Source organism: Drosophila virilis, chromosome 3, assembly GCF_030788295.1.
Source record: "Drosophila virilis strain 15010-1051.87 chromosome 3, Dvir_AGI_RSII-ME, whole genome shotgun sequence".
Lineage (NCBI taxonomy): Eukaryota > Metazoa > Arthropoda > Insecta > Diptera > Drosophilidae > Drosophila > Drosophila virilis.
In genome coordinates, this window is record NC_091545.1 from 16,213,127 (window position 1) to 16,239,068 (window position 25,942).

The following is a 25,942-nucleotide window of genomic DNA, read 5'->3' on the forward strand; positions in this document are numbered from 1 at the left end:
TGGCATTAGAATTGTATTTGAACAGGAATTTTAACTGCAAATAGCATAAAACACTAATTTAATGCGTGCAAACATGTGTTCGATATTTGGATATCGTTTCTATCTAATTCAATTTTAATTGGGCAACAAAAAAGGAAAATAACCCCTCGGAAACTTATAACAATTAACAGCACGGAAAATGAAGTTAAACAATAATAGTATTAGTTTTTAACGTAAAGACCTTATTTTTGGAATTTAATTCAGATTAAAATTGCATTTTTTTGTCGAGATTTTGCCAAAAATCGACAGCTAGAATCTATTTCTGTTAAAAACATCAAATATTCATATATTTCTGCATTTTTTCATTTGTAGAGTGTTTTATATTTATTTATTCATTTTAACGTCCAAAATATTGTTCCATGCAGCTTAATTAAATTCATGCTCTTGTAAGTTTTGCGGCCGAATTTCTGGAACTGTCGACAGGGACAACGCACATATGACATCATCTGTCACAGTTACAGTAACAGCAACACGTGACAGGCAGTCGCAATTTTTCCCAAAAGTTATTTATTTATGCAAAAAGCCAATTGTTTTTATACAACACAATGTGTGGAGCGCGTTGGAGAGCTTTACTTTGCATACATTTAGCAATTGAATGCAGTTTAAATACCCTGCACGAATCATTTGCAGCGAAGAAGTCTCTTTGGATATAGTTGTTGATTCTAAGTTAATTGCTGTTTATTTATATCTCTGTATATTTAATACAAATATATTAAAACGTTCGGAAAATGCATAATAAAGGAATCTGTAATATGAACAAGACCTGAATACAGAGTATAACCAGGTTAGGCTAATTTGTACTTGCATTGTGTTTGCTGTTAAAAATTGTTCAAATAAGAAAAAAGTTAACGCATATTATTTTGACTTCAGCAATGGTGCGTGTTTTTTGTTTCCCCTATTTTATTTATATATTTGTTAAATAAAATCAATGAAAATTGATTGGCTCGCATTGGGCAAACATGACAGACGACCGGTATTTGTGGGTCAATTTTTCAAGCAATTAAGCGCCGCTCTTTAAAATCCCCCCATACCCAGCCCAAGAACACCACTGGGCACGTGGACTGAAAGATTGGGGGGCATGAGAAGCCCCATGCCAAGCAGACACGTGCCAGGGCTTGGGCAACTCAAACTTGATCCTCTGTCGGCAAACAGTCGCCGCCTGCATGGGTTAAACAAACTTGAAAGCTGGAAGACAGGCGTTAAAGCACGTCCCGAGCATCGCCATCGCCAACGGTTCATTCACTGCACTTCCTCGACTCCGATGCTCCACATTCTCCCTCTCTCATCTCCATCTCCGCTCGCTGTGTGTAGTTGAATGTCAAAAATTTCGAATTGACGGTGATATTATTTGGCGTGTGCCGCAGCTGCGTTCCAGCTGCAGCTTCAGCTTTAACTCTCAGTCCCAGGAGCAACCCTCATGCAATTGGCGCATTTTTCCTATCCTACTCTAATGCACTCCCCCTGACTCTTGCCCTGCAGCCGGAGTGGGAAGAATGGTAGAAAAGCTTTGGAACAGCAGCTGCCTGCCATTCGCTTCTGGGCTCAGTGGCGCATTTCGTGTGCTAATTAGAAATACGTGATAAAAATGTGCAGAGCAATGTTCTTAGCCAACGGCTGTTGTCCTTGCTTTGCGCCTGATACTGCTGCTGTTCCTCTAGCTTTTTGGTTGTTGGGATATGTGCAAATAGTTGAAGTTATGCCCATTTTTTCGTGAGAGTATCATAAACTTGTTATACGGCTTGTAACGCTTCCAAATTATGAGATATTAATTCTAAGAATGGGGCGAAATATAATTTGCCAAAGAAAATAATGTCTCTATCACATAAAAGTTCACAAAAGACAGGTGTTTGGTCAAGTAACAGCAGAGATAACACCGACGGCTGCGGACATCATCCAACAGCAGAAAATAACAATCATAATTACAGCCTAAGAGCAAATAGTTTTTTTGCGCGCTCTTTGTAAGCTGCTGTCCACTCTCCTTCTGAATTGCTTTGCTTGCATTGCTGCCCTTCGCTCTAACCGGCGAGCGTCTTATTGGAGTTTCGTTTCGATTCGCTTTACATATTGTTATAACCAGTCAGTCTTTCGTTTTGATCGCAACCTAGGCACAACTAATTCGAGTTGGCTGCCAAGCAACAATTTAAAACTTATAAATTCTAATAAGTGCCCTGCGCGGCAAATAAATCCATTTGAAAACTAATCTAAGTGTTTGAATTTCGCTGCACAAGCAGTTAGAATTAATTGGTTGCAAAAAAGCTTGCAACTACACATTTTGGTGACCCCGACGTGATTTTTCTTTCTTTCATTTTTTCTATTTTTTCTTGTACTTCGTTCTTGTCGTGTCAACGGACAGTTATCAGTTCGGGCAAAGCTGTGTGGTGAGCCGTTTGCTTGCGCATCTGCATACAGTTGGTTGTTATACATAAACGCCGTAGCAAATCCCCGCTAATCGTTGCGCGCTATAACCCGCTATACGCTATCTCGCTCGAACGAACACTTGCGCGATCAGACTTGTATTGTAGTTCGGCTGTGTGAACCTTGTTGTGCGCTACATTCATAATGTTTGATGAAGGTGCAAGTGCAAATGGAAATGATGAGGCGACATCAGCTAGTCAAGTGGCGGTTGGAACCCAGGCTGCTGTTTTTAAAATAAAGATCAAGAATTTAACTGATCGACTCAATAGATTGTCCTCGGAACTTGATCCCGCTCGACTTCGCGATGTTGATGACTACGAGCTGCAAGATTACATAAGCATGGCATCTGACTTGCAGGCGAAATTTGAGATAGTCTGTGATGGTTTGTTGGAGGTGGATCATGCCAGCGTTGATGAGGATCTTCAGACAAGTTTTGAGTCAACTATTAGGCAGCTACGGCTGTCCCTTCAACGCGAGCGCGGAAATCGAAGCAAGGTTCAGCAGATTCCGCATTGTTCCACCTTCAATTCAGCCGCAGCCGATGACTCGCGTTCTACCTTTGTTGTTCCAAACCACTCTCGATTGCCTCAACTTAAATTGCCGGAGTTTAGTGGAGGCTACACAGAATGGGCCGATTTCTCGAACCTGTTCACCACGGTCATTGACAAGGATCCGTATTTGACCAACATTGAAAAACTCCAGCATCTACGGTCATGCCTTAAAGGAACAGCGCTGGATACAATTCGCTCATTGGAAATTTCAAACGCAAATTATGCTGCCGCTTTAGAACTGCTTGATAAGCGTTTTAATAACAAGCGTCTTATTTTTCAGGCACACATCTCTGAAATTTTGGGTTTGAGAAAGGTGGACAAGGGCGCGACTGCACAGCTGCGCGAATTTTCAGATAAGCTCAACTCTCATCTACGTGCTTTAAAATCGATGGGCAGTGTGGAACAGATCGCCGGTTGCGTCATAGTACATACGTTGCTGCAAAAACTAGATAGCGTTACGCAGGCTAGCTGGGAGGATGATGCGCCGTTGGACGTCATACCATCATGCGAGCGGTTTACAACCTTCATAGAGAGGCGTTGCCAAAGGCTGGAAAATGCGGATCACGCTACGGCAATGTACACGCCTAGCTCCCAGGTGGGCCAGAACAACAGTAGTAGAAGAACGTTTGTAGTGACTAGGAATGGAACGAGTGCTTGTGTGTTTTGTGAAGTCGCAGGCCACTCTATTTATAAATGTTTGCAATTCGCAAATTTATCGCCCTTGCTGCGCCTTCACGAAGCCAAGCGGCTTGCGCTGTGCCTAAACTGCCTGCAAAGGGGACATCAGCTGAGAGTCTGCGGCTCCAGCGCTTGCAGAGTTTGTGGAAGCAAACATCATAGCTTGTTGCATCTTGGCAACACAAGCAGTCACATCGCTGCTTCTAGCCCAAACAATGCTCAAGATACCGAAACTTATTCGTCATCCCAAAACACCTTGGCGGCACTTTTATCTTCGCCTCTCACTACCGCCCAGCATCTCAAGCACGATGTGGTCCTGCTTGCCACTGCCGTCATCAACGTGAAAAATCGCGCTGGCTCCTTGGTGCCTTGCCGTGCGTTGCTCGACTCTGGGTCGCAGTTGCACATCATCACCTCTCGTCTTGCTCATCAGCTCCAGCTGCGCAAATTCAAGTCAACAGCAATCGTCTCTGGCATTGGTGATGCAGCATTTGCGTCCGATGGGTTTTCGGTCAACATCAATGTCAAATCTCGAGTGTCGGAGTACTCCACATGCATCCCGGCCTTGATTGCACCATCCATCACCGATAATCAGCCTGGCTTCACTCTTGACCCTGCATCATGGAACATTCCATCAAATATACAACTAGCTGATCCTGAATTCTTTAAATCTCAGCAAATCGACATGTTGATTGGAGCCAGTCTGTTCTTCGATCTGCTATGCGTCGGCCAGATTAAACTAGCTGCTGGACTGCCGATATTGCAAAAGACTCGCCTTGGTTGGGTGGCTACGGGAGGTGCCTCACATGCTGGAAAATCATCATTCATGGCCATGAGATCAATGGAGAATCCAGATCTGCTGGTTGACTCGCATCTGCAGCCTAATACACAGATTGATGAATTAATCCGTCGTTTTTGGGAATTGGAATGCTGCACCGACCCTGAGTCCTTACCAAACAAGGAGGAACGCGACTGTGAGGCACACTTTCAGGCCAATTTTAAACGTCTGTCGACTGGCGACTATTCAGTTCGTTTACCGCTACGTCTAGGCATGTATCCGCTGGGTGACTCCTATCAACAGGCGGTTCGTCGATTCCTGAACTTAGAAAGAAAACTAGACCGTAATCCACTATTGAAACCCCAGTATGCAGCATTTATCAAGGAGTATCTTGACTTGGGTCACATGTCACTTGTTACCTCAGCTGCACTGGGCCAATGCAAGTACTACCTGCCACATCACTGCGTGCTGAAGGAGGATAGCACTACAACCAAGCTAAGGGTCGTGTTTGATGGCTCAGCAGTTACTACCTCTGGACACTCGCTGAATGATGCACTGATGGCAGGTCCTACCATCCAACCGAAGCTGTTTTCGATACTGATGCGGTTTCGTACATTTGCAGTCGCCCTGACAGGCGATATATGCAAAATGTATCGATGCGTACGAGTCGAACCCGCAGACAGTTATTTTCAATGTATCTTGTGGCGTGAGTCTCAGCATCAGAAGATACAGATTTACAAATTAGACACCGTCACCTACGGCACAAAACCAGCATCGTTTCTCTCAGTGCGAGCTATGCACCAACTGGCCATGGATGAGCAGAAAACTTTCCCTATTGGCTCTGACATTGTTAAAAGAGATTTCTACGTGGATGACCTCATTTCTGGTGGTAGCTGTGTTCAAGAAGCAATTGAGATATTGAAACAAACATCTGGACTACTCGCCAAGGGGAACTTTAGGCTGCGCAAATGGTGTTCTAGCGACACATCTGTACTCCAAAACATACCGGAAGAGGATAGAGAAACGCTGCTTAAGTTTGACGATGGCAGTGACATCACGAAAACGTTAGGCCTCGTTTGGGATCCCGCTTCAGACTGTTTCCTTTTCTCCTTCTCTCCACTGAGGTTGCCCTCCAGACTGACAAAACGGTCAATACTCTCCGCAATTGCTCGCTTTTACGACCCCCTTGGTCTTGTTGGTCCCGTAATAACAAAATCGAAAATTTTTATGCAGGATCTCTGGAGAGAAAAGCTGGACTGGGATGAGAGCCTGCCCGTACACTTAAGCACAGCCTGGGTCAACTTCTGCGCTGATTTTGAGTATACTCAGCAATTCCAGTATCCCCGTCGAGCACTCTCATCAGACAGTACAGTGGAGATTCACGGATTTTGTGATGCCAGCCTAAGCGCTTATGGAGCATGCGTCTATACAGTCTCAAAGTGCAATGGCAACACCAGCGTGCGTCTCTTATGCTCCAAATCGCGTGTCGCGCCTGTGAAAACCATCACGGTACCAAAGCTGGAACTCTGCGGAGCTGCATTACTGGCTCAACTTCTCAGCGAAATATGCCAAATGAAAGTGTTCGACTGTCGGTATTACTGTTGGTCAGACTCTGCCGTGACTTTGGCTTGGATTCGCAATGATGCTTCGAAATTCAATGTTTTCGTTGCCAACCGAGTCGCAGCCATCCAAGAGCTCACCACTGGAATGGAATGGCATCATATTCCCACCGAATTAAACCCGGCGGATATAATTTCACGAGGAGCGCTGCCTAGTGAGCTCTTCCGGTCTCCATTATGGGCCCATGGTCCGAGTTTTCTCAGTAAGGGAAAGGAAGAGTGGCCTGCCTCCTGTGTACCTGTCGAATCCTTACCAGAACTTCGACACAAGGTACTCCTCGGAACTGCAGCGCAACCGGATCTCTCGATTGGTTGCAAGTTCATCAATTCGTTTTCCAAGCTGCAGCGGGTCTTTGCTTATGTTTACAAATTTGTAAATCGAATCCGAGGAGCTGAACTAACCGTTGACCACTTGCATCATGGCACACATTGGTTGCTGCGGTCAGTGCAAATGGCTACTCTCAGCGATGACTACAAGGCATTGAAGGAAGGAAGGCATGTCAAACCGTCTAGCTCAATGGCCTCTCTTGCACCATTCCTTGACGACTTCGGCCTACTTCGCATCGGTGGACGGCTGAAAAACTCGTCGTTGGACTTCTCAGCGCGACATCCGATTATATTGCCCCGTCAGCATCCTGTGACGCGAGCAATCATAGTTTACTTTCATAAACGAAACTTACACGCTGGACCTCGCGCTTTATTGTCTTCGATTCGGCTCCAGTACTGGCCCATTGGCGGTCGAAAAACAGTCTCCAGTATTGTTGCCAAATGCATAATCTGTTTTCGTGCCAAGCCACGATTGGCCGAGCATATAATGGCAGACCTACCAGCTGATCGTCTTAATACATCGTATCCCTTTATGGTCACTGGCGTTGATTACTGTGGACCATTTTACTACAAGAACGAAGTGCGCAACAGGCCACCAGTGAAATGCTATATCAGTCTGTTCATATGCTTCGCTACAAAGGCGGTGCACTTAGAGCTTGTAAAGGACTTGTCCACAACATCGTTTCTAAACGCCCTAAAACGTTTCATCCTGACTCGCTCTCGACCTTCAAGGATCTGGTCTGACAATGCGACAAACTTCGTAGGTGCCAAGAACGAACTAGCAGATCTGAACCGCCTGTTCCTGAGAGACGAGCATGTCAAGGCCGTTAACGAGTTTTGCCTAACCGAATCAATTGAATGGTTGTTCATCCCTCCTCGCTCTCCGCACTTTGGTGGACTATGGGAAGCCGCTGTGAAGACTGCTAAGCACCACTTTTATCGATCTGTTTGCTCTTCCATTTTGGATTTCGATTCGCTGCGTACGCTCGTCTGCCACATCACGGCAATTATTAATTCTCGACCATTACTTCCACTTTCAGAGCATCCAGGTGATCTTGACGTCTTGACACCCGCACACTTCCTGGGTACAGCGCCATCTTCATCATACATTGAGCCCGATCTAAGGCAGCTTAACTTCAATCGGCTTAATTATTTTCAGCGCGTCACATATCTCCAACAAGTATTCTGGGCCCGTTGGCGCGAAGAGTATTTGACGCTTCTTCAACAGCGCTCCAAATGGCGCACTCCTCAGCCTGGACTCTCCATTAACGATGTTGTCCTTGTAAAGGATGAGAATCTACCGCCGCTGAAGTGGCCACTCGCCAGAGTGCAAGAGCTGATCTCTGGATCTGATGGGGTATCCAGAGTTGCTGTGCTTCAAACTGCGACTGGAGTCATACGTAGAGCTGTACGAAAGCTGTGTTTGCTGCCCAAACAGGATGATGTTGAAAGCCCTTGCCTTCCAACGGGGGGAGAATGTTTGGTCAAGTAACAGCAGAGATAACACCGACGGCTGCGGACATCATCCAACAGCAGAAAATAACAATCATAATTACAGCCTAAGAGCAAATAGTTTTTTTGCGCGCTCTTTGTAAGCTGCTGTCCACTCTCCTTCTGAATTGCTTTGCTTGCATTGCTGCCCTTCGCTCTAACCGGCGAGCGTCTTATTGGAGTTTCGTTTCGATTCGCTTTACATATTGTTATAACCAGTCAGTCTTTCGTTTTGATCGCAACCTAGGCACAACTAATTCGAGTTGGCTGCCAAGCAACAATTTAAAACTTATAAATTCTAATAAGTGCCCTGCGCGGCAAATAAATCCATTTGAAAACTAATCTAAGTGTTTGAATTTCGCTGCACAAGCAGTTAGAATTAATTGGTTGCAAAAAAGCTTGCAACTACACAACAGGTTTATGTAACATTATTAAGCTATTTGACAACCCAAAAAACTAACTTTTAAGGACTTGATTCCCAGAACCCTACAGTTTTTAATTAGTTTTCTGTTTTCTTCACGTGATGAAGATGATATTGGAAAAACTTTTATATTAACTAGTATACCTTACCCCGAGGCTAGCAGCTACAGAGCATCTATTGAACGCTCTTTACTGAATTAATTTTTCCACCTTTTGGCCTCGTTGTCAGCCATTTTAGAGCGTAAAGTTGTATAAAACTTGAAACGTGCTCGGTATTTTGAACGCTGTATTAAAATGTAGTTTCTATAATGCGAGAAAGGATGCACTCGGTAGTTACTAAATGGCTGAGAGCCATCAGCATATTGAGCAAATTAGCAAAAGCTCAACAATTACGTGCTACGAAGTCAAGCGAAAAGGGAAGCAAAACCATTGAGAGTAAAATCCTGAAATGCTTTGGCGAAAAATCTTTTGCTCATCAATCGATTGGCAATGAAGCTGGCTCTTAGCCATGACACTAAATGTGACTCTGACTTAATCCAGCTATTTGAATTTTGCGGCATGCAAACAAACAAAAAACTTTTGCTACTCAACTTGAGACATAAATCGATATTTTGAAGTGGGCCCACAGTCGACTAGGCTAACCAGTGGCAACGCGGATGGGGGCGGGAACACGAATGCGAACGCGGAGTTGTTGGCTTGGATGACTATCAGAAACCACTTTGGCCGGAAATGGCATAATATTTGCACACTCACAGACATACTCCAACAACAGGCAGGAGGAGTTCACCTTATGGAACCTGCTAAATGCTCGCGACGCGTCACCAAAGCAAAAAAAAAAAAAAAAAAAAAGGAACATCAAGTGGAAAATTTCGGCGCGCACATAAAGCAAAATATTTTTTTATGTGATATTTTATCATCTTATCTGCGTCTGCTTTTAGAATTCGACGCACATTTTGAATTCTCAGCCTGAATTTGCCATACAAAACGGGATTTTAGGGGATTTCACCAGCAGCAAGAAATTTTATTTATTTAAAGCTCCAAAGCGTCCTTTACCAGGGTCTATCTCACGCTCACGCGCTCCCTATGTATCCCTCTCGTTCTTCCGGCTGCTTCAGCGATGCTGCTATTGTGGCAATCGATATAATTTGCCGTATGTCAGGCACGTGTTGGCATTTAGGGGCGTTCTACTGTACCCAATTTGAAGACATTGTAACATTTTTTAAATAACTCGTCGCTTGTTGGCCATTTGGGACGTTCAGGCAGCATTTCGTTTAGATAAATTATATATTACGATATATGGCGACTTTTTCTATGTTGCATATGTTTCGGATAAACAATTCAATTTGTGGATATAACAAATCATATGGAAATGGCACGATCCAGAACATTGTGTCTTTTCATTTCAAACAATTTTGATAAAAAGATAATACAAATACATGGATATCTTAAAAAAATATATATGAGAGTTTAGCCCTTTAAACGCATCCATTCACGATCAAAAAGGACTACTTTGTATTTCTAAAGCTACCAGCAATTACTTTAACAGTCACGTATTTTAGGTTATGCAGTAATCTCTCAATAAGTTCATAAATTTATAATTTCATAGAAATCTTAAAATGTGTGTCTCTTGGGCTTGCAGCCTTCACGTAACAAGCTGAAAGGACTTTTAACAAAATTTACATGCCTTATCCCGCATCTAATTAGTGCTAAGAGCTTCTGGCATCATCACAGCTGCCAACAGCTGGAGAAAAGAGACAAAGCTGGATTCAGGAAAAAGTTTAACAAGCGCATGGCATGCATTAGCCTGACATGCTCTCAGAAAATCTCACACGTCTCTTTCCCTCTTTCCCATTCTTCCCCTCGCTTCGTCGCAGGCGCATAGGAAAAGCTGCAAAAATTCGCTGCATATCAAAGTAGCAAAGTAGTAGGGGAAAAATAGGGCAAAAACTATAGCAAACCCACAAACACATTCAGCTCACAGACTCACGTATATTCATATCTATTTGTTTGGCTGTTTAGCAACAAAGTTTCCGGCTTTTTATGCGGCATTTCCCCGTGGCTCGTTCTTCGCACCATCCAGCAAAAAGTGACAAAAGAAGCTGTCAGTTGGTTGCCCCAACGCTGTTTTTTCCTGTTTTTTTTTTTTTTTTATAAACTAAAAACTGACAACAAAAAAATATGACACAGAACTAAAAGCCTTTGAAGAGCAAGAAAAGCTGCATAAATGGTGAAACCATGTTGAGAATTGTGGAAAAGGTTCAGCTTTCCCAGTCATTTTCAAATTGTTGATAGCTCTAATTGGTAACAAGTAAATGGCAGGAATTATGTGTATGCAAACACAGTATTTGTCATAAGGAGGGATTACTAGCGAGTAACAATAACGGTAAAAAGCTGCTCATTATGAGAAATCAGAACAGAACAGAGAAAATAAACTGATCGGTTCAACACACCCAAGATTTAATATCCTTGCAGATATATGAGCATAGCTCAAAACTCGTCAATGCTAAGACTATATTTTGCTATATAAAAACCTACTTTTTAAACGATTCTACGGCAGCTACGTGATATATATCCGATTTGTATACATATATGTACCGCCTGCAACAGAAGAAGAAGGACCGATGGACAAAGAACAATATAAACTAGGCTGTTGATGCTGTTCTAGAATATATATACTTTATGAGGTCCTTCTAGGTATGACAATACGATAGAAGAGTATAAAATGCCACATTTATAAGTAAAACACGTTTCCAAATCTAAGTAGTTCCCGTAAGAGTAACGAGCATCATAGGCACAGAACAAAACAAATTCCTTCAATTTTCTACATATAATAAAATTGACAATGTGTTAAATAATGGATTATAATACAAGATATTAGTATTTCCCATTAGTAAGCAGCATTGTGTAACACTTACTAGCTAAATAAGTTTAAGGTATAATTAAGTTTCTGACACACTCTAATCGAACTGATTACCAATTTCTCATTAGCCCGCTAACTTACAAGAAAATGCAGCTTATTGTCATTTTGTCAGCAGTTAATTAACTATGAATTATTAAAAGGCAGGGCCAGCGGAGGAGGTAACTCGAAGAGAGAGGGAGAACGCTACCAAATTTTGAGATATTGTCAAATTAACCAAAATGCGGATATTCCTGTGACCATATGGGGGTGTACCCACGTATGCCTATATATATGCTAGTGCGTGTGTGTGTGTGTGTGCGTGAGACTTGTGTTTTCATGAGCCTGACAACGACAACGCGACATTGAGCAATTATAAGGGACAACAACAAGCGCTTTAATACCATGACACAAATTCCTAATCAATCTTCACGACTTATTCATGCATATAAACCTGCGCGACAACAAACCTCACTCACACATACACGCACGCACACGCACACACAACGTCTGTGTGTGTGTGCCTAACCTCTGCTCTCTATGTGCATGTGTACTTTTGTGTGTGTGTGTGTGCGCTTATGGGTGTGTGTGCATCGGTAGCTGTTTGAGTTTTGCAATTACAACATAAGCACACAATCATTATCATAATCCTTAATCGATATTATGGCTTACAAGAACACGAGACGTGGAGAGGGAACAAGAGGGGCAGACAGTAAACAAACAACTGCATGTGTGCGTGTGTGTGTGCGTGAGTATATGGCTGTCTGTGTGTGTGTGTACATTGCTTTTAACCCACTTCCGTACAGGCTGTTTCTGGTCTGGTTGACTGCTTCCGCCTTTTGCATCGAATTAAAATTCCACATACGATGCGCGCGTTTCTTGGCCAAGTCAAGGGGAAGAAACAGAGAAGGCCGAAAGGAATGTATATGGAGATGAAGGTAATCCTGCTTAATGGATGAGCCAGTACACTCGCAGAAATTATATTGCCAAACATTCAAAGAAATATGACGAGTGTGAACATTTAGAGAACAATTCCTTAATATTGGCATATATAAATATTATTATTAGTTTTGGATACCTTAGGAGTTAATATGCTCGTTTTTATGTTACATCTTAAATTGATTGGATATTATGTGGCCCTATGCGCCGTTTTCGTTTCTTTAGCAGGTGTTCTAAAAAGTCAAAATAATAATTTATATATATATATATTTTATTTATATAATTATAATTTTAGCTTAACAATTCATTGTAGTGCGGCAACTTGTCCTGTTAGTGTGTGTCCTTTTATGTGCCTGTTAGCTGTCGTTAATAGTTAAATTGCTGTTAACAAATTTAATGTCCTTAAAATTTATAACCAGGCCACCGTTGTCTGGCTCTCAAAACGCCAGCCAGCTTGGCATTACCCTGTTGCGGCAGCAGGATTAAATGATAAAAAGTGTTAAGCAGCAGCAGCAACAACAAGTCACAAGGAGACAAGCAGCAGAGCAGCACAGAGCAAAGACCAGAAGAAGGCAACCTGTTTAAAGTTGCTGGCCCCGTGTCAACAAAGCGTTTAATGAAGGTTGAAAATTTGATTTCTGTTTTTTTTTTTTTTTGTGCCCTCGCTTTCTGTTGTTGTTTTTGTAGTTGTTGTAGGAAAGCTGCACAATGGGGCGTATGATTGTTATTGGCGCACCGAACGTTTTTGCTCTATGCTCTGCTCTGCGCTGTTTGCGCTTTTCACGACGACGTGAACGAAGTGCGAGACCACGAAAGGACGAAAAGACGTTGATGTCGTGTACGTGTTAAGTGGTTATTGGTCTAGCGGTGCTTGCGGATTGCCTTTGAATGCAGCTGTGTGTGAGTGTGGGGCAGTGCCTAAGGTGGCACAGTTCAAGTGATATTTGCATTAGATTTTGTTTATACTGATATTACACATACGACACAAGGGACTAAGCCGAGTGAAGTGCAGCTGTTGAAGCAGCACTCGGCAGTTGAATGCTTAAATTATCATGGCATGCAATTCAAATTATGGGCAATTCCCCTATATATGCCCGGTTCAAGTATATTCCCATAACAGTTTGAGCACGACATAACGATAGCACATAAGTGCACGCCCAAATATACGAATCTTTTGACGACTTTTTGCATACAATCCTTAAGAACAGTTTAATAAAATCTAAGAAATATTAAATGATTTTAACTTAAGTAGCCAACATTAACTTTAAACATTGTATTCGATAGGGAAAAATCGAAGAAAAAACTTCCACTGAAGAAAATCTTAAAAATAAATGACATAGTTGAATTCAAGGTTCTTGTGCGCCTTGAGATGACCATGAAAAGACAACTTGATTTGGCAGCTCCTACACAGAAACTTTTAAATCACAACAAACAGTAAATCAAAAGCACACACACACACTCACGCACACACAACTAAACTAGAAATCACTTTAAGCCTTGGAGCTTGGCAAGTCAGTGTGGAAGAAAAACGAAATAAAGTATCAACTCCCAAAAAAAAACAGGAAAAAAAGAGGAAAAAACTGTTGTACAAAATAGGAAAATCCGCCAAGAAGTATGCAATAAATCACAACAAAGCGCAGCACACAAAGCCGGAGACAGTTGTATAGAAAGTAGAAGGCAGCAATCGCCTCCTCTTTATAGTCTGAATAGTACACATAAATTTGTGTACGCTTACAAGGTTAGTTCAACAGAATGGAAACTGGGTTACATGATGCCGCAAAACTGATAAAAATCGAAATGCCCCCAACGCACACTAGCACACGCACACACACACACACACACATCCACACACACAGAGAAAATGCCAATAGATGCAACATTTGAAAAGCGATTTACGACGCCATGGTTGCGCATAATATGATATAGCAATGGGAGTGTAGGCGGGGTTTGAGGCTATTGTTTGGGGTGGGATAAGTCCTGAATGACGCATCATTTATAACTTGGCACTCAACAAAAATTGTAAAACAGGAAGAGACAAACGGCAGCCACTTTGAACGCGAATTAAAGTAATAAATTAGTTTTTTTTTTTGAGGTGGAGGCGTGCGTTGTGGCTGCCACGACATGACAATCTGCAGCACCAGCCCCCGCTCCACTCTCTCACTCCCTCTCTCTTTCTGTCCTGCTCTCTCTCATATGGGCGCACAATGTGCCCACTCATTTGATTTGAAAGCCTTCACGCCAGCCACAAAGGCATTCCACAGAGGCAACAACGGCCCCAATATTTCCAGCAGGCTGAATCGAAATTTGCCTTTGCCCAAGCCAATGCCTTTGCCGTCCCCCTTGCCCACACTTGGCTGCCTTTTTACGCTAAATTGCTTTGCATTTTTGCTTCAAACATATTTTTAGGCGTGCTACATTTTTCATAATGCTTTGACATTGCCCCGGCCCCGGCCTCGGCTGTGGCTGTTCTTGCGCTTTGCCACAGAAATACGCAGAGATAAACTGTCGCTGATATCTAAACTCAAAGTTTGTGTCCCCAGTCCTCGAACTAATCCCATACATGCTCTCAGATAATCTGCGCGTTTTTATGGCGCTTTCTTTTATGATGTTTATGCACGATATTTATCTCAATCGCAGCTTTCGTTTGCTTTCCCCTCTCATACTTTTGTTGCATAATTTTTGTGCGCTTGACAGTTAATATATTGAGAAGGTTTTTGAAAATGATAAAAAGCCACTAAATTTACGCAAATTTACAAGCATATCGAACTATAAACCAAATTATAGACGCGCTCTCAACAGTTAAATGCTTATAAAAACTTGTGGTAATCGCTTATTTATGGCTTTCTGTCTACTAAAAGCTCATAATGCCAGTTTTTGTGGTTGACTCATAAAAATTTGAATGAATAGCAGCGATTGTTAAGCTTGAGTGCGGGAGTGCCGAGATTTTTGTGACTTGTAAATAAAAATGCGTTTGTGCTTTTTCAAATGAATTGAAATTGCAGTTGGTTGTATTATTGAGAGAATTGCATTTAAATTAGGTTTTATTCATTGCAAGTGACGTTTATGGAAAAACAAAAGGTAGCTTGATAGAATGGTATTATTGATGGATCGATGACAGCAAAGGCCTAGAAATATCCCTCTGACAATTGTGTAGGTGCTTACATTAGAAAAAGAATTAGAAAAACCTACAATATTATAAACATCGATAACAGCCCGATTGAATGTATATTAATCATAGGTTTATTGCTAATTATATTTCTCTCAGCTTACCCTTTTTATTTTCTTTTATCTATCTCAGCAACTTACCTGAAATGGAAAGAAATAAAATATTGTTAGAATTGTCTTAATATTCATTCCGTAGTAACATTTAAATAACAACTCATGACAACGTTCAATTTATTTTCGTAAAATTTGGAAAGCCACATTAAATAAATAATCAAAAGCGTTTTATCAAAAACAAAGATGCACATTTTAAACTATGCTTATTCACGGAAATTTACATTTTCACTTGCATAATTAAAAGTGCATTCGCCGCAAAAAAGAAAAAAAAGAAGGAAAGTAAGTGCCAGCTCTTCAGACTCTAGCGAAATAATATGCTTACTTCCGCATTGCCAAACATAATTTTCTTCTGCTGCTGCTGCTGCTTCTACTTGTTTACTGTAAAAACACCCTCACCCTCCGACTACAACTAAATATTACGCTTATTTTGACGTCAAAAAGCTTGTTGAGAAATTAAAAAAGCGGCAAATGCACGAAACACAAGCCAGAAAAAAACAAAAGCAAAAACGAAACGAAAAGTAAGCGGCAAATGCAAATGGGAGCGTGGAAAAAAATACTCAAGGAGAAACCGCAGCCAAGATGGCAACGCCGACGGCCAGACAAGAATTTTTCACCAACTTTTGTTGCGTTTTTCTAATATTTTTGCTTGCCTTTCGTAGTTTTCTTTTTTAATTTACTACGCTGTATTTTTAATAACAGCAGCCAAACAGCGCCAGCTGCTTTTTCTGTAAATTTATTTTTACCACACACATTTTGTAAGCATTTCCCTCAATGCTTAAGAGTTTCCTACGTGGAAAATGGCGGTGGACCAACACACACACACACACACACACACACACACACACACACACACACACACACAGACATACAGACACTCTCATCTACGGCAAAACAAAATGAAGAAAACTCAATCGTCTGCAGCGGCTATAAAAAACAAACCACTTTGCATTGCCCGACTCTTTATTTTGTTTTTGTATTTTTTAGCTCATTGCGGTGGCGTATACGTAATATACAATACGTAGACGTAATATTCTTTTTGCTGTCTGCTCGATGTGCAGCCTTTGCATTCATAACGCGACGGCGTTGGTATAGCAAAGAAAAAAAAAAGTACGTTAATGAATTTGCATGAATGAATATTTGAAAAGCTGCTGCAGGACCCAACAATATTTTCATTGCTCCAAATAGGGTTGGCAGTTGGCAGTTGGCTGGGCGACGGGGTACACCGCGGTCCAAATAACTGTAGCCGAGATTTCAGCACAAGAATTTATGCACGAACAATTTATGAAGGCAAGCGCAAATTTATGGCCTCTAATATTATCAGCAGATTAGAGAAGTGACTGGAAATTATGGCCACGTTTCAGCGTTTATTAACATTGCTATCGAGTTTCTTTATTTATTTATTTTTTTTTTTTTTTGAATTTCGTTTTTTATCTAAATTTTGTTTTGCATAAAAAGTTGTGCATTGCATTGCTTATTTGGCATTTACATTTTACATTTGGCATTATGCATTTGATATTTTTGCATTTGCCATGTCGAGGACATTGCATGTTTATTATCATTGGATTGTGTTCGAGCATTTTAGGCTATTCAAGTGTTTTAATTGACCCTAATTGCATTTTAATGCTAATTGAGTTCAGCTAATATGAATTTCAAAATTTGTATTCATTAGAGTGCCGTAAAGAGCTGAGCTGCCTGAATTAAGCATAAGCAATTTTACTGCTTTGTTTAAAGAATGTGAAGGGCCTTTTATTGCAAGCTTTAAATTCATGTTTAATAAATACATGAAATAATAAATGTTACAAATGCTTAGAAATTAATTATTATTTTTTAATATTTCAATTTTAAAAGTAAATAAAATTTGTATAGAATATTATTACAAATTAATAGAATACTCTATTAACTTGTTAGCAATTTCGTAAGGAATTTAGGATGATTGTTAGGCTTCGTGTGGCTGCATTTGTTTTCAATTGAAAAGGTCATCAAGGAACTGTCTGTGCGTTTTTAATGAAATTCTTTATTTGCATATATTTTATAATTCATATTAATATAACATACTATAATAGTGAACGGACTAATAAGCGACGATCTCAAATAATATTTGCTCAAGGGAAAATATTGTGATTATCAATTGTGGCGTTCACGGTATCGAGTGCAATTAGATCGGCTTTGGTTAGCACCTGTTTTAAAGTGCCATTGGCAAGCAATGTGGTGGTTCCCTGCGCTTTATCCAAAGGTGCAATAGCTTTAATGGGTGCGTTCGCACTCATTTCCATGTCTTCCATATCACCAGAGTAAAACTGATTCAGTGGAGCGGATGGTGCGTTGTGGTGGGGCACAGTGTGTGTTAGCACGACAGCCTGCTTGTCATCGACAGCCTGCGTAGGTGTCTCATTCGATTTTTTTTCCATGTGTGTCACAACTGTGGTGGGGGTGCATTGGGTACAGTGAGCGCGGCTCTTACGACCTCCCTTAACCTTTGGCTTGACTGCCTTGGACTTCGGCTTGGATTTGCCTGAGGCGACAGTTGTAATAACTACTGTCGGCTTCCCTTTGCGACCTTTAGCTCCTGTTGGCTTGGCGTGCTTCAGGAAGAAGTCCTTTGGTGACAATGTCGTAGACGTTACAGGTCCCCTTGGTACTGGCTTTTTCTGAACGGCTCTTGCCGGTTCCGGTAGTGTTTCAGCGTCTACTACACTTGACAGTGACTGCAAGGCCACTGCGATCACAACGAGAATAGCCAATGCTGGTAGAAAACGCATTTTGACAATTTGTTACAAGAACTGTTCAGAGCGAACTGATTACTTGCTGCGATCGTAGCTACTTTTATACCGCATTTGTTGGGTAAGAGGCTTTCAATGGATTGACTCACCTCCGATAACGGAAATGTGCAACTGTTTTTAAAGTTTCGTTAAGCACTTGAAGAACCAACAAATAGAAAAACAGATATGCATTCAACACAAAAAAATTATGTTATTCACAAAACACATTTCCAATATGCCATATAAAAAGGAAGATTCGCCGCTCAACAGTCAGTTCGTCTCTTCAACTTCAACAGACAACAGACACTATGGAGACACTTACACTTTATCTCCTCTTAATTCTGAGCATTTTGGCTGCTCAGTCTATGGCGGATCCGGATTTATTGTCGCTGTTTATGAAATCGAACAATGAAAATCAGCATTCCAGGGATGTGCCCTATGTTAATTTCGACGATCTGGCCTTCGAGACGCTCAAGAGTGATGCGCTCAGCACAACGACCACAACAACTACTACCACAAGCACAACAACTACAAGTACAACTAGTACGACAACCGAAGCAACAACAGAGGCAACAACATCTACTACAGCAAAGCCAAGTACAACTGCTAAGGATAAGTCCAAGAAGAAGAAGAGGCACGGACGTAAACACAGATCAAGGAACCAATAAATTACAGCATTTATTTTTGACAAATTAAAATCTTAACTTGTGATTTTAATCCCATATATGCGTATTTCAAAAATAAATATCGATTAAAAAAAATTTATCTGGTTTTCTTTAATATATATATGATATATATTAATGCATAGCATGGAAATTGTTCAGCATCATCTTTGACTACTTAAACATTAGCAAACAATATGGTTACATATGTTTATTTTTAAAGCGACCATAACATTAATTTCAATTCCCATGTTCGAATTTAATTAATAATACAAATTTAAGGGAAACAAATATGTAACATAGCTAAAGGCTTCAAATGTTAAAGTGCGTATTAATTTCCCTTTTTGGGGGACAAAAGCGAAATATTTCAAGTCTCTGTTTGGTACACGAGAAGCTACCGCCCTAGTCTAACTCTCAGTGCCAGAAGTATGCTAAGTTAATATATATTTTGTATGTCTTTTTATTATGTATGCGAATCCATTAAGGATTAAATGCCATATATGTTTTTAGTGCTTTCTTTTCTTAAGTTTTAATAAATAAACTTGTTCTTAATATTATAAAAGAATATATTGCATATATTTCAAGTTTATCAAATAGACTTCGTGAAAAAGAGAGTCTTGCTTACATGAATTTGATAACAAATGTTTATGTTCTCTTCTTTCTTTTTTCACTTATCTTTTCTCCTCTAATCTCTTTTTTCAATACCATGTATATATCGTGGACTTTAAAGACCAAATTAAGTTAAGCTTGGCTTTTACCTTTTTATTTGAAATATTATCAGAGCATAATATCTAAATACCCTGTTGTCTCAGTTTATAAAAAAAACCTGCTTTGCTTACTGTGCTCGATAAATAGGCTTAATTGAGCCGACTCATGTTTGCATCGCACCTCAAACCATATTTGTAAATCAGCAGATAAGGGAACATCGAGCATGCTATTCCCGGCTAGTCATCATTCAACGAATTTAACGCCGGCTTCAAATGTATAAATGCAAAGTCGTATTAGCAAATAGCAGCAGTCCCCAAGAGTAACACTTAATACAACAAGCTACCTGCAATAACAATCGACAACATGTTCAGCGTATTTTACGTAGGATTCTTTGCAATTTCTTGTATATCGATGGTCAACACAAATCCTACGACTACAAGGACCACAGGCATACCAATTGTGGAAACACAAACCTATACCTATCAGGGTGAATCGTATGCAACAGATGCTGTTTTGCCGGGTGTCATGCAGACAACCAATTCCGATTCACTGACAATAACTGATATGTCGATCACGTTACCAAGGATTCCATTCACAACACCGTATGAGACCCTTTGAAAATAGCACTTCAATATTTTTAAAGGCATATAAGACAATGGATTTTAATTTTTAATATGCTTAATTTAACAAGTCGATTTGTGGCAAAATACAAATATTTTAATTTCAATAATTTAAGGTCACGTATAAATTTAATGCGTCTAGTAAAAGTTTTGGCGCCGTGTGCTATGCAAAGTTTTGGTTCAACTTTTATTTTTGGCAAGTCATGTTGCAAACATTGCAGCTGTTGGCTTCAAGTTGTTGCCCTTTCTTATCCAGCTTCGCTTTCTTTTTTTTTTTTTGTTGCCCGTCAGCTGTGTCAACATGGCTAAAAGCGAAACGTGTGAACTTGACGTCTAGAAATGGCAAAGCAAATGCAAAGTTTCACAAGGTGCAAATCGCAACAGCTGTGCTCAAATTTCTTTACTTATTTTTTAAATACCCTAACCAAGGAGATACGTTATAATGTCTGTCTTAAAAACGCTCTTAGTAATTCGACTTTGTGTTCTTATTGAACTCAGTTTCAGATCGTAGTACCATATTAAATGAACTTTGAAATATATATGCCAAATATATAATATTATATCTGCAGAAAATCTTAAAAATATGCCCGCAAGCGTATTCAATCTGCATTAAGCCGCAGCTATTTTTTCTCCTATTTAACTTGAATTTTTTCCCTTTGCCTACATGTCGTATACGTAACGCAGCTGTCAAGTGTTGTGTGTCGAATGGCATTTTGATGGCCGCTTAGCCAGGTACGCCTGCAGCTTGCCACACTTCATGCTCTGAACTTGACACTCAACAGGCCGTGTTGGCCAAAACTTTCAATGTTCATCGATGACATCACGCTCCTGCTCTGCTAATGGTGAACGTGCATAAAATATTTATTTAGCAGGGTATGCATATATTTATACACAAATTTGCAGATTGCTTACTCGTTTTTGGACTGTCGCCCAAAAAAAAAAAAAAAAAGGTGCAAACAAAAATAAAGTTAAATAAATACGAGATGCACTTTTAAATGCTGAATAATTCACTGGCAATTCCATTCGCTGGGCCAGTTGCTGGCGCCAATTTTTATGAGCTAAATGAATTTATGAACAGTTTGTGACATATTTTACCTTATACAAATATATATATCTACATATATACGTCCATAAGCCATATAAACTATAGTCGGACTTATATAAATGTGCGCAGCTGTTGACCATAAAAAAAATAGATATATGCATATCTCGATTTAGCTCTTTTTTAGCTAATTTTTTGCGTTGCTTTAATCCAATTTTATGCACCAGTTTGTTTTTTGTGTTCGCATAAATAATAATGAAAATGAAAACCCAACTAAGCCAGAGCTCTAATTGAAATCGCCATGAGAATTGAACGCACACAATTTAAAATCATAATTAAAAATGCTATCAAAAACCACACCCAACATGATTTTTTTCAAATGATAGACATATTTATTTTAAATATTTGATATGACTGTTAAATATGGCAATAAAAGTTTTTATTTTTAAAAATAAAAACTTAAATCAGCATTTTTCAAGTATCCAAGATTATTGTTTGGTAATTTGAATAACATTATCGGAGAATATTATTAAATAAATAGTATATATACCTATTTTTATAATAATAATAATCAATGCATTATAATTTGCTTTATTGGGTTCTTTAAATTCTGGCATAATTTGTGCAAATCGTCGTTAGTCTCACACACAAATATTAACATAATTATTTTGAATATAATATATACATATATATTTAAATTACATAAATAATATATACCATATTTCGCACAAGCTCAAAAAATATATTCCTGGATAGATACGTGGCCAAACAGAATCAGAAGCAATACTATAGATGTATTTAGCTTGTGAATTCCCCTGCCGCTGGATGTGAACTTGCGTTTGATTTTGGAAGACGCCGTCTTAGATGAATTTCTGCAGTGATGGCCGCTATGCAATTTGTGACGTTGGGTTGAGTTTAAGTGAATCTGGTGTGAATTTGGGGTTTTGTTAAGCTTGTGCGAACTTAAGGTCGGGTTAATCTCTGGATACTGTATGAGTTTCCAAGAACCTGTTGATGATGTTTGTAGCATTTTGAATTTTGTTGTTATTTCTGCAGCTTTAGTTGTTGTTGTTGTTGTTGTTGTTGGGGCTTTTGTTGTTGTTGATGTAGGTATGGTAGTTGTTGTTGCTGCTGTTGTTGTTGTTGTTGCTGCTGTTGTAGTTGTTGTTGCTGCTGTTGTTGTTGTTGCTGCTGCTGTTGTTGTTGTTGTTGCTGCTGCTGTTGTTGTTGTTGTTTCTGTTGCTGCTGTTGTTGTTGTTGTTGCTGCTGTTCTATTAGGCCATTTATACTCATGGTGAATTGGACGAGCTATGCGATGTTTGCTGAACATTGCTGATATGTTCGATGAAGCCCCACTAATTCCAGGCACTGTTTTCATGGTTTGCAACAATCTCTCGGTGCTGGGAATGACAAAAGATCTAAACGCTCGCGTGTTATTGTTCATGTTATGTGGCCTGGATCTATATCTGTTGTGTATGTTTTTTGTATAATTCAAGTGACCTAGACTTCTTGTAGAGTATCGTAGAATTGTTGTTCTCTTGGTGATGGGGGCTACAGTGGTGTTGATTGTAAAATTTCCAAATGTAGTTGAGGAATTTGCCTTGCCTGTTGCTCTATTAACGTATACTAGCGCTGGCGTTGTCGTCGCTTCCTTCTGTATTCCGTGGTCATCAGTAATTGCATCATCAGCTCTTGAACGCGCCGCAAGCAGCAAGCAAAAAGTCAGCAGGTGGATGCTATGCATTGTACCGATGCAAATACTTGAAGTGCACTGACAGACACTTAAGGTACTTACATCTTTTATAGCACCTTAACAAATATTTTAGGTGCCTAACTGCTATTCTAATCTATGCAAAGCAGGCCTCAGTTAGTCACAGCACTTTGTGGTAGGCACCGTAGAACCAGCTGGCTGCCTCTTACAAAAGTTTCTTGTCATGTTCTACATGGCAGAAGGCTTTTAGCCAAAAAAAAAAAATAAATAAATAGAAAGTATGTAAATAAAAACAATAAAAAAAAAGTAACGAAAAGCTAAAATACACCAACTCCCAAGCTTGAAGCTATACACATTTTTATGGCCCTGTGGCACTTATCAATGCAACTGCCAATCACAGAGGCAGCCGCACACAACAAACGCCGACAATAGCAGCAGCGTGTGGGGCGTAGCCACACATCGGCACCAGGCACCACAGACTGGACATTTGTATAAAAAACAATTCATGCACTGTGCTGACACATGCCATTTTTTCAATTCATTAACTGTTTTAGTCATAAATTATTGTACAACTATTTTTAAAACAACAATAGCAACAACAAATAGCATAGAGCACACAATTCACATAAATTCTCGATATGCTAGAAGGCATAGCAGATCCATAGAGAGAAATATAGTTTTTCGCTATTGTCAATGCTGAACGTGGCGAAAAAGTTCATAAACTAACGATGAATCAATTTGTATATTGTTTCATAAATAATTTTATTTTAATAAAAGGCAAAAATATGAAATATCGAACAAGATTGAAGACCGAGCACAGAAACGATTATAAAGTCTTAGGCCGAAATGTTTGTTTTTTTGAAGAAAATGTTGTAGAAAAATGGGCTCTTTAATTTATATGGAATTCAAACAACTGCAAGCCAATCATATATGAATGCTCTGGGAACTTGGTACACCGGATTCAACATGTTCTAATCTAGAGGTTGAGAGCTTAATTCTATCCCTCTTTTAGCTAATGCCAAAGAACCTTATCTTTGACTTTAAAACCGTTTGGAACATAGCTTAGTATTAAAAGTAAATAAAAAATCATATTGTTTAGTTACAAGATGAAAACATATCTGAAAATATTTAACATATGTTAGATTACACACACTAACTAATAGAAACCGCCAAAATGAAATTACATTTTCGAAAGCCACAACATGGTTCGCGTATAAGTTATAGAAACATTTAATTTAACCTCTCACTAAATCTCTGGCAAAGCCTGTGATCTCTCGACGACCGCTGTAGCAATTAAATGCAAGCAATTCATATTTTGGCACTTCCAGCAACTAATCCCTGGGAACAGCACACGTATTGGGACAAGTGGCGCTCACAAATCACAGAGGCGCCAGCAATTGTTCAAATATTGAAAAACAAAATACAACGTACGTAAAACTCCAGCATAAATAAATTTGCAAGTAAACAAAAAGAGAGAGGACACTGTGGAAAATGTGGAAAAAACAAATTTATAGTACACAGTATATTTTATATATACATATATGTCGAAAAACATTTCCCCAAGCGTTAAAATGTTGCATACAAAAGGCAACACGAGGGGCACATGCATGGAAAATATTTTGACACAGATTAAAAGCGCAGCAGCAACAACATGTGAGCTCCAAACAGTGCCTCAAAGCACAATACAACGTTGTTCATTTAAATTTAAATGAAAAGCAGCCACATTCGTTAGGATAAGCCAGCCCGCCGACGACACCGCTGCCCCCGCTTGGTCTCCACCTAAGCCGCCCAGGCCACAGTAAACTTCTCTCTCGACAGCAACAAAACGTTGACTCTCTCACTGGGCGTGGCATGGGGGCCATACAAAGTCGCACTGACCTAAATCAAACAAACGCTAATGCCCGATTTTCAGCACCACAAAATGCTGTGGCAGCAACAGCCACCAAATACAACAGCAGCCAGCAGCAGCAGCCGGGCGCCTAACTCACAGCTACCGCTGCACAATTCATATTTGTTGCATAAAAATGTGTTCCATTTCAATACATGCTACATGCATCATGCTACCATGCCACATGGCTGCAGCAAATGTGAAACAAAAGCATCGACCATCGACATTGCCCGAGGACCAGAAAATTGTTACCCAACGCAATGTTACAATTTTCCCAGTCGTTTGTCTTTTGTTGTGCATTTGCTCTATGGCCACGACTGATTCTACACTTGGAAAAACAATTTGAATTTTAAAGGAGCAAAAGCAGAATAAAGACCAAATTTTTCATTGAAACAAATTCGAAATTCAAAAAGTTTTCGTATTTTTATTAAATATAAGACTGTATTGAAAAGTGATAGAGATATATATACCCCTTTTTGAGTATGAGAAAAACCTTTATTTTATTTTATTTCTGACATCTTATCATATATGCGTACTTGATCGCTTGACACGCCTATTTGTCGTTCGTCTGTCAAGCCCATTTATTTATCATTGATCACTTTGCAAGACATCATTGTATTATTATTTAATAAATCAAAAATCAACTCAATTTAAGAGATATAGGTTTTTTCTCATGCCGTATCATGCCTTATCCATAAAATATTTTAGAATCGCAAATTGTATTTTTCTGACTGTGTTCTTTTTTTTTCCAGCTTTTAACAATGAATAAATTTCAAATAAAAATATACATACTGCAGTTTCGGTTGGCTCAAATACTAAAAATATAGAATGTCAATTGCTGTGGGAGGAGCCAACGAATTCGTACAAATTCCGTGGTAAGAAATGCATTTTATTTTTATACTAACTTATACATTTATTGATTAAAAGTTTTCTTTGGAGAGCTTCACTCTGGGGTATTGGAAATATACACAATATGTATAAAAATGTGTATGTTCATTATTGAATAGAGCATTGGGTTTTTCCTGAATATTTGCAGTTTTTATGGAATTAATATGGCATATGTACAATATCCTTCATTTAGGTGCTCGTCTTTCGAATAAAAGGAGCGTGCGTCTTCTGC

The 25,942-nt window shown here is 39.7% G+C and overlaps 2 protein-coding genes and 1 long non-coding RNA gene across 13 annotated transcripts in view; 2 read left to right on the top strand and 1 right to left on the bottom strand.

The window, feature by feature from the left end:
* Positions 1 to 25,942, bottom strand: part of nrm (neuromusculin) — a 220,550-nt gene that overhangs the window by 143,480 nt on the left and 51,128 nt on the right. The gene's annotated exons all lie outside the window — the stretch shown is intronic.
* On the top strand, positions 1,889 to 8,240 carry LOC116650693 (uncharacterized). The gene is made up of 2 exons (XM_032435125.2): positions 1,889 to 7,387; positions 7,448 to 8,240. The coding sequence occupies exons 1-2, from the start codon at positions 2,599 to 2,601 to the stop codon at positions 7,897 to 7,899; spliced, it is 5,241 nt and encodes a 1,746-aa protein (XP_032291016.2). The 5' UTR covers positions 1,889 to 2,598; the 3' UTR covers positions 7,900 to 8,240.
* LOC116650694 (uncharacterized) overlaps positions 15,538 to 25,942 on the top strand; it is a 147,143-nt gene continuing 136,738 nt past the window's right edge. Inside the window, exons 1-2 of the long non-coding RNA XR_004303741.2 lie at positions 15,538 to 15,711; positions 25,575 to 25,697. This is a non-coding gene — a long non-coding RNA (uncharacterized lncRNA). The remainder of the gene's footprint in view (positions 15,712 to 25,574; positions 25,698 to 25,942) is intronic.